At 39.1% G+C, this 13324-nt stretch overlaps 1 protein-coding gene across 1 annotated transcript; it reads left to right on the forward strand.

Moving 5' to 3' along the window:
• Positions 1 to 6283: 6283 nt before the first annotated feature.
• On the forward strand, positions 6284 to 10549 carry LOC122761984 (centriole, cilia and spindle-associated protein-like). The gene is made up of 3 exons (XM_044017178.1): positions 6284 to 6313; positions 9512 to 9673; positions 10221 to 10549. Exons 1-3 carry the CDS (start codon positions 6284 to 6286, stop codon positions 10419 to 10421), a joined length of 393 nt encoding a protein of 130 aa, XP_043873113.1. The 3' UTR covers positions 10422 to 10549.
• Positions 10550 to 13324: the final 2775 nt, after the last annotated feature.

Genomic DNA, 13324 nt, shown 5'->3' on the forward strand with positions numbered 1-13324 from the left:
TACCTGAATGTTGCCTCAAGACTCAGCGTCACATCACGTGGCACAGGCACTTGTGTCACGACTACCTTTTCTCTGTTCAAAGTCAAAAGGACTCTTGTCTTTGATGGGCAAGTGCTGCAGACAGACAGAACTACAGACTGAAGGACAGACAGCCAGATGCTCCTTGAATTAATAAAGACATATTTTCAGGTGAGAAAACAACAATGAGGTCAGTTCATGGGAATTGGCCGACGTGCTGGTATGCAGCTCACGCTCTTATCTCTAAAGGCATCTTGGTTATTTGCTGGCTGCGCTGTTCACTAAAGGTACAACTGTTAGAAATGTAAATCTGTTACTGAGAGTGTGTCGGAGGCAAAGATGAGTACATAAAAAATACATGATATTTTTAACAGTTTAACTCGACTTCCTCTACAACCTTCTACTCTCTGTGGATTTCTATGAACACTTACATCACTATACCAGGAACCTATTACACAACACTAAACAGAGCAGGGCAGTACAGTTTGCTCAATATACATTTTTATATTTTAACACAGTTACTATTTCAAGATTAACCTGAAGATGCTTTTGTAAAACAGAGCCTTGGTATAGTTTTACATAATATTATGTGAAAGAGAAGAACAGAAAATACACATCAATCGACTGAAAATCATGTTTTCAACTTTCCTCCCTAATCAGACTTACTTTTGGAAAAGGAATACTGTGTGTGTGGATACTATGGCCTTTGGCAGAGGTTTGCACTTTCAGTGTCTAGTTCATTCCACTGTATCATTTTAAAAGGTCTTTTTCAGAAAAAAAAAGAGTATCATCCTCTCTGTTAAGGCTAACTCCGTTTCATTTTGTTTGTCTCTATGTCACTGCAGAAGTATTTGGACTACGTTCAAGTGCAGCAAGGTCTCCACAGATCATTTTATCCTTGTGGCTTAGCCACTGATGCTAGGGAAACATTAATTACATCTCCAGCCAGTTGACACCCATAGAGTCCTCTCTCTGTCACACACAGACATGCACACACACACACAATCTCAGTGGGATTGACTCATTTCCCCAGTCTCTAATCTTGGTTATTGCTATTAGGATTGCAGCACTATGGTTGAAGGAACCTGGTTGCTACCAGTGTTAGACATTCATTTATAAAAGGACATACACAGCTATAAAATGATTTACCAATAGTAAGATAATCAAAATAAATAAAGTAAATGAAAAAATAAGGATATCATATGCTCCCTGACTCCCATAGACTTATCTGTGTTTGAAACAAGTTACCAAAGCAGTGCAGACTTAATGAAAAATGGCATTCCTAAGGAAATGTCGAAGCCACTACTTTCAACTCTATCCACAGTGAAGAATATACTTCTGTGTCTCTCAAGGAGGAGCAATAATGTGACTCAAGAGTCATGTAGTGATCAGACACAGTTTTTTCTTTTCCAGTCCATGACCAAAATAATAAAGTTGAGTGTACTACAGAAAGAAGACCGATACTGTCCTACATATATTAGATTAAAGAGTCAGCCTTTTTGATTTGTTTTTACCATTGTGGAATTAGGAAGAAGAAAACATGCACAAAAAATCTCTGCCTTACTGTGACTAGCTCTCATCCACTGAATTCTACTGTAAACACAATAACAATAACTGGTGAGTCAGGCTCACATGTGAGGCCTCATAATCCACAGCCCTTTCAAATCTGAAACCAATGCAACTCAAAACTGATTCTCAACACCCAACCCCGAGCAGAAGCCTGGGAAAGAGGTCATAAAGAAAATAAAGAGCAGCAGCTGTTACACTGAACAGTATTGCTAAAAGAGATTGTCAATTAATGCTTAGGTGCAAATATGTGTGACATTGTGAGCAAGTTTATTTTGCACTGTAAAAAAAATTATTAAAAAAGAGAAAACTGTAGAGTAACCATTTGTTCCTATTTGCCGATAACATTTGTTGAAATTACTCCATTTGTTGCTTTCATACAGTGTGCAGCAGTTAGGTGGCACAGTGTAGACTATGAGGTTCAGTACATTTGCAATTGAGCAGCACTTGAAGGTTAATATCCTACTTGAATTGCCTTTTACAGAGTAGTAGAATTACATTTTTTTTCCTGACACAGCTTGGAAATATTACACACAGTACACCTTATACAGTATAACCACTACGCATCCTATATTTAGTAAATTAGCGTAATTTAGCAAAAGGATCTTAGACATTAAATTCAGCCTGGTTTGCCGTGGCTTTGTCAGTGCTGGTGTTTAGCAGGTATACTGTAATGTCTTATGCCCCGTTCACAAAAACTGCTCACAAAGTGCTTTGACAGACCACGTTAAGGAACTATGAAGCAAAACAAAATGACAGACAAGAAACGAACAATGACAACACAAACCAACAACTGAGAAACCATAAAACTGCAATACTAGTGGTAATGAAAATAAATAGAAAAATTTAAAAAACACAGGTATCAGTTCAAAAGTATAACTGGCCTGCACTTTGCCATGTTTTTTGTTGTTTTATTCCGTTTACTCTATACTATGCTTCTTTTTTGTGGAGCATTCGCAGAGCCATGAGGCCACTTAGGGCCAGTTACCTGAATGTAAATTTGATTTAGTACAATTTCAGTCAGACTAATGTGTTTACATGTATTGTAAAATATTGTCCAGTTTGAGTTGGACTAACACTATAATTATGGCTTTTTGAGTAAAATGTGTCCTGAAAAGTTTCTGTTGTGACCACTTGGTGATTGGATCTTACTTCGTCATCACTCATGGACAACAGTTCTGTTTTTGTAGAGTCCGACTCTACAGAGGTATCGTTTGTCGTTTCTTGTGTGTTCTGTATTTGTGTGAGTCAGGGTGCATCTGTATCTGCATGAGCGACAAATAAGAGAAATACATAATGTATTTCTTATTACAGGCCTAAATACAAGCTAGTATCTTCTCAATGTGAAAGATAGTTTATAAGTATGAGCAGTCTACAGGCATGAGCTCTACTTCCTGTCCTATCGCTCCCACAGACATAACCCATTAGTCAGTATATGCAGGAGTTTGGCCTGTATGTCTATCCTGCACAGCAGCTCATCACAAATGACCTGTTTTTGTCACTTGCCCATTCCCTCAAGGTGCCCTTTAACCTCCAGCAGGAAATATGGCTTCTCCACAACCCTGCCCTTTACTAAGGGCAAACTGACAACTACACACTCGCTGTCTACTGCAATCAAGCTCACACCATTTGTGTGACACTCCTGTGGAATTTGCCTCGCAAGAGCAGCGGTGACCACATCCTCGTAAGTCATCACCTTCCCTGCAATTCCGTTGCGGGAAAATGGCAGCTTTATTGCTTCTGTATGTCTGATAAGAAATTAATGAGGGTGATAAAGTGACTATAGGACCCAATACTTCCTGAGCGATCAAAGGATTGTTACGTGGTTGCTCCAGTGAGTCAGAAGAAGCCTTCATCCTCACAGTGCAACACACTTAGTGTTTCCATGTATCCGTCAGCCATGCTTGACTATTTTGGGGGGGATTTGTCTCATTAAAACAGCTCTGTGGAGGAGCTGGCAACAAAAGACTCACACACATATCATCATCATCTTCGCCATTTTACTGCATTTTATGTACCGTCATATATTATTATTATTATTATTATTACATTATGTCTTACAAATTACATCATGTGACCATTGTTATTCGTCTTCGTACAGATTGCGCACACAGCCCACCCTCTGGTCTGTGTGATGTGTGGTACAGTGTTTGTGGTGGGTGTAGACGCCTGTTGTCCACATGTTTTATGACTCCAGCTGACATTAACCGAAAACATGTGCTGCACCTGTCTTTATGGAGTCAGAGACACACTGACAGACTGGCAGTAGTTTAAGCAACAAGCAGTTCTTGTGTAAAGGACTCCGCACACTAAATGTGTTTCTTTAGTGTGACACATTTACTCTTTTTTTCCAAAATTGAATCAAGTCAATGCAGCTTTCACCTCAGAGAAACCAATCCATTAGTGCCCTCAACACCAGTAGGCATGGGTAGAGTGTATTTTTTAATTTCATTATCCTCATTAACCCCTTTTCAACCAACATCTCCAGTTATATTACCAGGAACTTATTTACCTGGGAAAAATAATTCCTCTTAATCTGTGTGGTTTGCACCAAGGTTTTTCAAAGTCACGGGTGAATGAGAAGAGTTCCTGTGGTGGTAAAGGGGCAATTATCTTCTCAATTGTCTTGACTTCTGGCTTAACTAATAGCAGAAAATTACACACAACAGTTCCTGTAAACATGATGTGCAGATGCAAAAAGAAATCAGGTTAAAACGGACTCAGTCATTTCCTATAATGTTCAACAGCAGCGTCATGTGTTTTATGCACATATAGTTCTGGCAGCAGGACACTGTGTGCGTCATAGTAAACCAGATGTTAAGGAAGGAACACATCACCCAGTGTTGTTCACTGATGTGTTTTCTACGGTGGCTGACAGGGGCAAATGTGCTGCAATGACCCAAAACACATGCAGGAGGAGAAACTAGCTGCATATTCACAAACGTTGCGGATTCTCAAAACACCAGCAAGTCCCAAAATGTCTGCAAGGCCCAAAACATTTGCCGAACGAAATAACGACGGAGGCGTACTCAAAAACGGAAGGGCTCAGGTCTGTGGGGCCGCTCGTTTTTGTGCACCTATACGACCAGCCGTTACGATGCTCGGGGACTACTTAATTGTTACTTTATTAAAAGACGAAATTATTAGCAACTTTGAGAGGTAATAAAAGCATACTTTTCTACACCCAGAGCAAACTCGTGCCGAATTGAAACACTGATCCAAAATACTGCAGGGTTATAGGAGGATAACCTCTTAATAAAGTTATTTTAATAAAGTAACAATCAAGTAGTCCCGAGCATCGTAACAGCTGGTCATAAAGCTGAGTGCCCCACACAGACCCGAGCAGTTCCGTTTTTGAGTATGCGTCTGTTGTTGTTTCAGTTGGCCACGAGGGGCAATATGCAGTGTTTTGGGTCGTTGCAGTGTATTCGCTCCTGTCGGCCACCGTAGTTTTCCGTGGCTCAGAGAAATATCAGGTTTTACACTCATGACAATATTAATTTTAGACAAAAAGTGTGATGGCTCCAACAGTGTATTCACCAGGTGAACCACAAATACGCAAACAGAGGATGCATCTACTGGGTGGAAAAATGTGTCAACTTTAGCAAAACATTACATCCTGAGCTTTATCATCTGTAGCTTTAACTTCAGGAATGTACTTGAGAAGAAAATTTCAGGGTACATTTTGAAAATCCCACCAGAGATTGGGAAGTGCATAGCAAATCAACATGGCTATAACTATTTGGCCACACCTGTTAAGTATTGAATTCAGGTGTTTAGGGCTCGGCCCTGTATCTCCAATGAAGGACAAACTGACACACTTTCTTCAGCATATCAAGACATTTTGGACAATACTATGAGGAAAGCCCTTTTCTATTCCAACATGATTGTGCCCCAGTGCACAAAGCAAGAACAATAAAGACATGGTTTGGTCAGTTAGGTGTGGAAGAACTTGACAGAGCCCTGACCTCAACCCCATCGAGCACCTCTGAGATGTACTGGAACAGAGATTGTGAGCGAAGACTTCTTGTCCAACACTTCAAAATCTTCAGGAATGTGTGGATTGTTATAGGTGAAAAAGGGGAACCAACTCCATGTTAGAGTACTGTATATGTATTTGAATATGTCATTGCAGTCCCTGTTGGTGTAATAGTCAGGCGTCCGAATATTTTTCTTCCAGTCCAAGGGTTGGATCCTCTGAAGAATAGGCTTGACAAAAGGTGGTGACTTCATCGACCCCATCCTTCAGAAACAGAAGTGAGGCACTCTGAAATGAGATGGTCTAGTCTAGAGGACTTACCAGTTATGTTCTTCTAATAATTTCCAGTGGGCTGATACACAAGTCATTTTTTTTTTAAAAAACATAGTTGTAGAACTAATAATGGTATTCTAATCACAGAGATTCATGTGACGCAGATACTAAACGCAGACTTAAACAGCATTGTGTGAACTCATTTGACAATGGTTTGAATGTAACAAGCATATTTTTATATTTAAAGGTTATACATTACACGTTTAACACCGAACTGAAAGTCCCAAAACTAGTCGTTGCACCGGTGCATCTGTTTAATCCACTCCCAGGCTAAACTGCTTTATTCTCTAAACTCCTGCTTCTCATCCTCTCATCCTTCACTGCCCTCATTCAGCAATAGCAAAGATGAAAGGGTGAACAAGCTGCTGCTTTATCAAATTACCCAACATGGCGGCACTCCGCTCTGTCTGCTTCACGGTGGGCTGTGGTGAAATATCGATTGGAGCGAGGCTACGAGATGACGGTCGCCCAGATAACGGTAACTAAAATGATGGATCCTTCAATAGGGTCCCTGAAGAGGACCTTTAAAAACACATCTCTGCTGTCTTCCAGCTAGAATTCACGGCCTGGGGGATGTTAACTCTTATCTATGATGTATCAAACTGTATTCATGTCTGCTAGAATCAACTGTTGCAGCGCCCTAGGGTTATATTCTCACAAACTGTTCAGACTGCAGATGGGTTCCTCAGATGTGCTTTTTTCCCTCCCTCATCCTCCACCTCCTCTCTACCTGTCAAACACTGCAAGCTCCAGCCAACACAAATGCCTTCTTGTTACTGATGGAAAGAGACAGCTGTAGTGAAAATACTAAATGTTTGTGTATACACACACACACGCACACACACACACACCAGAATGTTTCATAAGGGTGCAACCAGAGCAGGTTAACAGGTTTACTTCTTAATTAGCCCACACAGCAGAGGAAATGGTTCTGACTGGCCTTCTGTTTCCTTTCTTTCTGTGTGTGTTTCACAATAAGTGTGTGTGTCGGCTGCCTCTGATCTAATTGTGAAGTGTTCAGCATGTCTGTGCGACAGCTGCCCACTGGCCACTGACTGCCACATGTTGCCTTCACTTCCTGTTCATCCAGCACAGGCAAGACTGGTGGTCTGGATAGGGTATTAAAATTAGAGCGGTCACACAGACATTTCTGTTTACCCTTTATTTATTTTGTCACTGCTTATTTACCCCAACCATCTCACCCTTTTCATCATTTGATTTGACATAAAATACATTACACAGTAGGCTACAAGTTAATAAACCAGCGTGTAAGCTAAAGTACCTTCTACCTGGCACACACCTAAGAAGAATGCTGCACTTCAGTCAGGAACACTTAAACCATTTATTGCAACAAATGGAAATACTGTTAGATTTGGCACAGATTGCAGTTGCTCCTTGTTGCTCATGGATTGGCCAAGTAGCACATTAAACCACAAAGGAACACTTGAATAACATTTGAAACGTTTGAGCTTGTTAGACTCTGATCTAGCATGGCATGAGACATGAAAGCTTTACCTGCAGCAGTTGTGTGAGGCAGCATTGGTGTAGCAAGAAATAAGTGTTGTTTAAAAAGGCCAGCCTCGGTGTGAGGGTCGCTGAGATTGGAGTGTGACGAATAGATTGCGGTCAGCTGGCGGTCACATATGCCCCAGCTGGAGGTCAGGCGCTGCAGGAACTATGCCCAGGCTTTATTTAGTTAAACCTGTGCTGTCCTGATATTTACGTGTATATGTCAAGAAACAGACACATTGTCACCAGTGGTCTGCTGGTGTCACACAGTGGCTTTCATTCTTCAAATGTAGCTACAGAACTCAAAATCGTTTGGTGTTATCAATTAATAATAGTATGATAATCTTCGACATTATGTAAATCAAGTATTCTAAGAAGATGACACTTCTTGCCTGTGGTGTGCTCTGTTCATAACCTTTGCTGATTATATCCCTTCTCAAAAGACTTTGAACAATCACAGACGGGTTATGCACTCCTATTGGCTGTTCAACTACAACTTCTCTGCATACAGGTTCCTGAATTGCATCACACAAGACAAACCAGGAGGGTTTGAGAGGCTCTGAATCAAGTCTCTGGTTCAACATTGTCAACCATCAACCACTATTGTTCTCTAGGAACTGTGGAGAGTCTTAACCTGATATTGACACTGACATTATAAGCTTTGGAGTGTTGCAGTTGTCCATTTCCAGTCTGGGTTGTCTTCAGACTGTAATTTTGTTTAGAGTTTATTCATTAAAATACCATTGCTTCTCTTTGTGCTCCCCCCAGTTCAAAAGCACAAATGACTAGTTTAAGGGAACAAATTACTGCGTTGTGCAGAGCAATCATCAAGAATTGCACCCTTGATACCCATATCTCTGTCAATTAGTCACATGAAAATGTAATCAAAGAAATATAATATCAGATGAGAGTGTGAGCTGCAGTGAAATTACTTATATTTCACAGTGACAGCATAAAATGTCAGCTTTCACACTGATGTCATTGCCTGTATAGTATACATTTTACAGATTTTCAGTTAGTAATATTATTGTATTTCTATATGTATTTTATTTTCGTATTCATAACTATACCTCTACTGTTTGCTCCGCTGTGTGTGTGTGTGTGTGTGTGTGCGTGCGTGTGGAGGGGGTTTATGATAAGCACTTTGTGTGCGCTATATAAATAAATAAAATTCAAAGATCACTTAAATTTACCAAAGATTGCGTAAGCCTGACAAACTGCCCACCCTCCCGCCCAGAGGCTCCCCCCCTCCCCATTTGTTCCACTGTGGGTATTCTACCTCATGAAGATCCCGGCCGCCGCTGTGCTGTCGGCTTGAAAGTGTTCTGTCAAGCCCCGGCCTCATCTTCTTCCTCTTTTGTTGCCATAGAAACCAGTGGCCGTGGAAACATATAAGCAAGAGGATTGTCTGGGGAAAGGACAGTGGGAGGTTGTGATGGTCTGTGCAAAACACTACGCTACGAGACAACTGCCAAAAAAACCACAAACAAATGAAAGGTCTTGAGTGCGGTTTGTTTCATCTGAGCAACGTTCATTAGTCAGGGAACTTCACTAAAGTCACAAAAACAGCTACAGGCCTGTTTTGTCACCAGGCTTAGCCAAATTAGCCCGAGTTAACTTGCTGTTTGCTGACACTTCTTAAGGCTGTCAGTCTCCTCCATAGATGTCTCACTATCCCAGCTCTGTCCTCCACATATTGACTGTTTGAGTTGTCCAATTGAATCATAATTTAATCATTTGCCCAAACACTCATGAAATCATCGCCATTAACTCCACACACCCTGGGTGTTGCTGGAAAAGGTGTAGGCATGTTATGTCAATTTTCACAGCATTTATACAGCAGGTTTCACAATCAATGAAAGCCTTTCTAGCAGAGTAGTCATCACAGTAATTACACCTCCATGAATTTATCCTCACACTGCAGGCAGCGTGGGTTTTTGAGAGGCATGACGTGAAACTGAAAGTCAAGTGTTATAGCACATAGCAACCCGTCAGTGAGGTCTATCTGAAAGGACAACAAGTAAACATTGAACCACTGAAAAGGGATGGAAGTTCAGCCTCAGGGCAGCCATCATGAAGGCTTCATGAAACGTTTTATAATCCTAGTGTTATCCCGCTGGCGACACACAACCGGCCGTCGCCCGGAAACCTCCCAGAGCCAAGAGTCAACCTGCGATCGGCAGCAAAGAAAAGGAGAGCCGGAGACCGACAGGAAGACTGGACTGGACTGAGAGACAGAAGGACGTCAGGAGGACAAACAACCAGCAGGTGAGGGACAAAGACACACACAGACTGACGTTTTGTTTTTCATAAAAAATCGAATTCTAATTGAAATGAGTTCAAAAGCATGATCATAATTTTGTTTGTAAATTCATAAACTTAATAAAAACATTTAATTAATAATTATTTAATAAACATTTTGCCTGTAAAGCTTACATTTTCAAATTTTGAAGATAGGTTTTTTTTCTTTTTCAAATCCTTGAGTTAAACTCGTGAATCTTGGATGTTTATTGGATCTTTATTGACAAAGCACTTTTCAGACAAACGTATATGATGCAACATTCTGAATTTTTGACACAATAAAAGCACAACATTTGCTCCACATTTTCTTTCTTATCGTTTTTTAAACAGAATCAATCACTTTTCCTTGTTCTTTGATTTTCTTTTTCCATTTTTCAACGCTTGAAACGTGGACAATCGTCAGAGCTGCTCGTCACATGACACCAAGAAACCCTGCAACATGAATAAATAAATACACAGAGGTGTCGTGTTGTCTCTCTGTCTCTCTCTCTCTCTCTCTCTGTGTGTGTGTCAGAGCGTCGTGGTGGCCGACGCTGGCGTCGAGCCTCGTGTTGAGTCCGACAGGAGGCGGGGCCATGGTGGGCGGGGCCCCGGTGAACGTCGTCGCGCGCGGTCAGCTGACCTGGAGAAGGTGCGCCGTTCACAGCTGACGGCGGCGGTGGACGAGCGCTGGACGACCGAGTACATGCGCTGCTTCTCTGCTCGACTCAGGTAGAGAAGAGACTCCGCCCCCAAAACTTCAAATAACCCTAATAATCATCATGTGACCTCTCAGACGACTACATTACCCAGCAGCCTCATAGTGTGCTTTTAATGTTTAATAAAGTGTGTGTGTGAGCGTGAGTGTGAGTGTCAATGTTTCACAACGTTAGCTTGTTACAGTTACCATGACGACAGAATGAACTCTTTATGAACTTTTATACACAAATACAAACATAACTGTTATAAAGTTGTTCACTTATTTTGATTTTGTTTAATAAGATTTTCACGTTTGTGACGATTGTGAAATTTAATACTCGTAAAAAATATAGAAAAGAGAAAAGATTTATCTCATGAAATTAGAATGGGAGGTATTTTCAGAGTTAAAGCTGTATTTTCACTGTGCTACTTTTATAATATTAATATCATAAAATGAGATTAATGATCGATATTTGTGGAGTGGCGACCAAACATGGCATTATTTCATTTTCAGGAAAAACAATTTATCTGCGAAAAAAAGAAAATATTAAAGTAAAGACACAAACTTTTTTTTATTTTTAAATTTAAGATGTTTTGATTCTCAATTTTCTAGATTATTTTGTAATTATGGCAGTGTTGGTTCTCCGTACTTTACGTCAAATGTAAGGCAAAGATTCAAAAAAAATTCTTTTTTTTAAAGAAATTTACAAAATCCACGACAAACTCACTTCAATCGTTCAAGTTAAAAATAATAATAATTTATGCTCAAATTAACGTAAAACACAACAAAAAAAGCTTTGCTAACGGTGTTAAAGCCTCATCACGCAGAAGCTAATGCTAACATGATGACATGGTGCTTTTCTGTTCACTATAGTCAGTCAGTCAGTCATCATCTAACCGCTTTATCCTCCACCAGAGGGTCGCGGGGGGTGCTGTGCCAATCTCAGCTACATCGGGCGATAGGCGGGGTACACCCTGGACAGTTCGCCAGTCCATCGCAGGGCCACACACAACCAGAGACAAACAACCATTCACTCTCACACTCACTCCTACGGTCAATTTAGAGTGTCCAATTCACCTAATCCCCACATTGCATGTTTTTGGACTGTGGGAGGAAGCCGGAGAACCCGGAGAGAACCCACGCACACACGGGGATAACATGCAAACTCCATGCAGAAAGGCCCTTGTTCCAACCGGGGCTCGAACCCGGGTCTTCTCGCTGCAAGGCGTTTTAATATAAAACTGAAAATGTGTTTAAAGTTTTATGAGTAATTTTTTTAAATAACGCTAGCGTCGCTAAATCGTGTCGTAAGAGATGGACAAAAAATACCGTCGTTAGCGTTGTAAAAACATGCAGAAAGATGCTTAATTTAATTAATTATTACAAAACAAATGTTTGTATAAAAAATCAATTGTCCAATTTTCTTACAGAAAAATTGTTTGTATTTATATCAAAATAAAATAGAAATATATAGAAATTGTTCGATTGGTTTTGTTTTTTAAATTGAGTTTTTTCCAGAAAATAAATTAAATAAGAAACACGATATTTGTGTTTGTTGAGTCATGCTAACAAAAACAAGAATTATTATTTTAGTTATAAATTAAGCTGCTGATTGTTATTCTTCTTATTAGATTATCATAAAAAATCTGAGTCAAAATGGTTCTAAAATTCACAGAAAACCTGATAAGGTTTAGTCGTTTAAATAAAACCTTTTTTTTTTTACAGTGTAGATTGTACGCATATTATTTAGTGAAAGCTAACAAAATACCCGACATAAGTGGAAATTTCAGACAAATTTCTTCATTTGTGACGATGAAAATCAATTTCTCATATTTTCAACTTAAAAAAAAGACAAATATTTGACACAAAATAAACGTTTTTAAATAAACTTGCAAATAAACGCTAATTTTATCATTTTAAGTCGTATTTTGCAAACATGACTGCAAAATTTAGACCAAACGGGGTAAAAAAATTGGTCAAAATTACATTTACATTACATTACATTTAAATCAATTTTTTACGTTGAAATTCCTCCTCGTATTTTCGGAAATTGTGTTTAGTTTCAATTAAAAAACACAAATGAGTTCCCACGAAACTGTCTGCGAAAAAGGGTCAAAACTTTGTGTGTTAATTGTCGTAGTGAACAATCTTTTTCTTTTTCGCATTGACGTCGCTATAGATTGTAAAAAAAACGTGCGCTAATAAACGCGAGTTTACATCAAATAAAAAAACACCAGCTAAACCTCTTTAAACCGAATGAGCAAAACTGTTTATTTATTGTTTCTATTTTAATTTATTTTAAATCACATTTATTTATTTGAACGTTTTCCTTCTTTTCCACGATTGTGAACCAAAATTGGAACAAAATCCCTGGGTTAGCATTTATTAGCATTTATTAGCTTTGCTTGTTGCATGCAATTTATGGTCTGTATCTACGGAGAGCCACAAAAGGGTCATAATTAAAGTAAATGAATAAATGTAATAATAATAACAATAATAATAATAAAGAAAGAAATGTGTAAATTATTTATGTATTTATTAATATGTTAAATTATTAATTTCTAATTATGGCAGTGTCGGCTCTCCGCATGTCACAGGTGATGTACGGAGGGAAAACAAGGTCATTTTAAATTCATTCTCACATTTTCTTATTTTCACTTATTTTCACACTTATTTTCTATAATTACGATTAAATAAATACAGCAAATATTTTCTGTTTATGCAGAAGTCATCATATAAATAAATATGAACGTAAAATATGTCTTAGTTCACTTTGTAAAAAAAAGAAAAAAAGAGATCAAATTCAAACAAAAAAGGCACAAAATATGGACCAAAGTAAGAAATATGACCTTTGAACTTTATTCTCTCTGCTACTTTAACTGAAGTTTGCTTTGGAGTTGAACTTTTGAAATGTGTGTAACTTTAATTTGTTGTTTGAT

This window comes from Solea senegalensis, unplaced genomic scaffold, assembly GCF_019176455.1.
Source record: "Solea senegalensis isolate Sse05_10M unplaced genomic scaffold, IFAPA_SoseM_1 scf7180000015143, whole genome shotgun sequence".
NCBI classification, from domain to species: domain Eukaryota; kingdom Metazoa; phylum Chordata; class Actinopteri; order Pleuronectiformes; family Soleidae; genus Solea; species Solea senegalensis.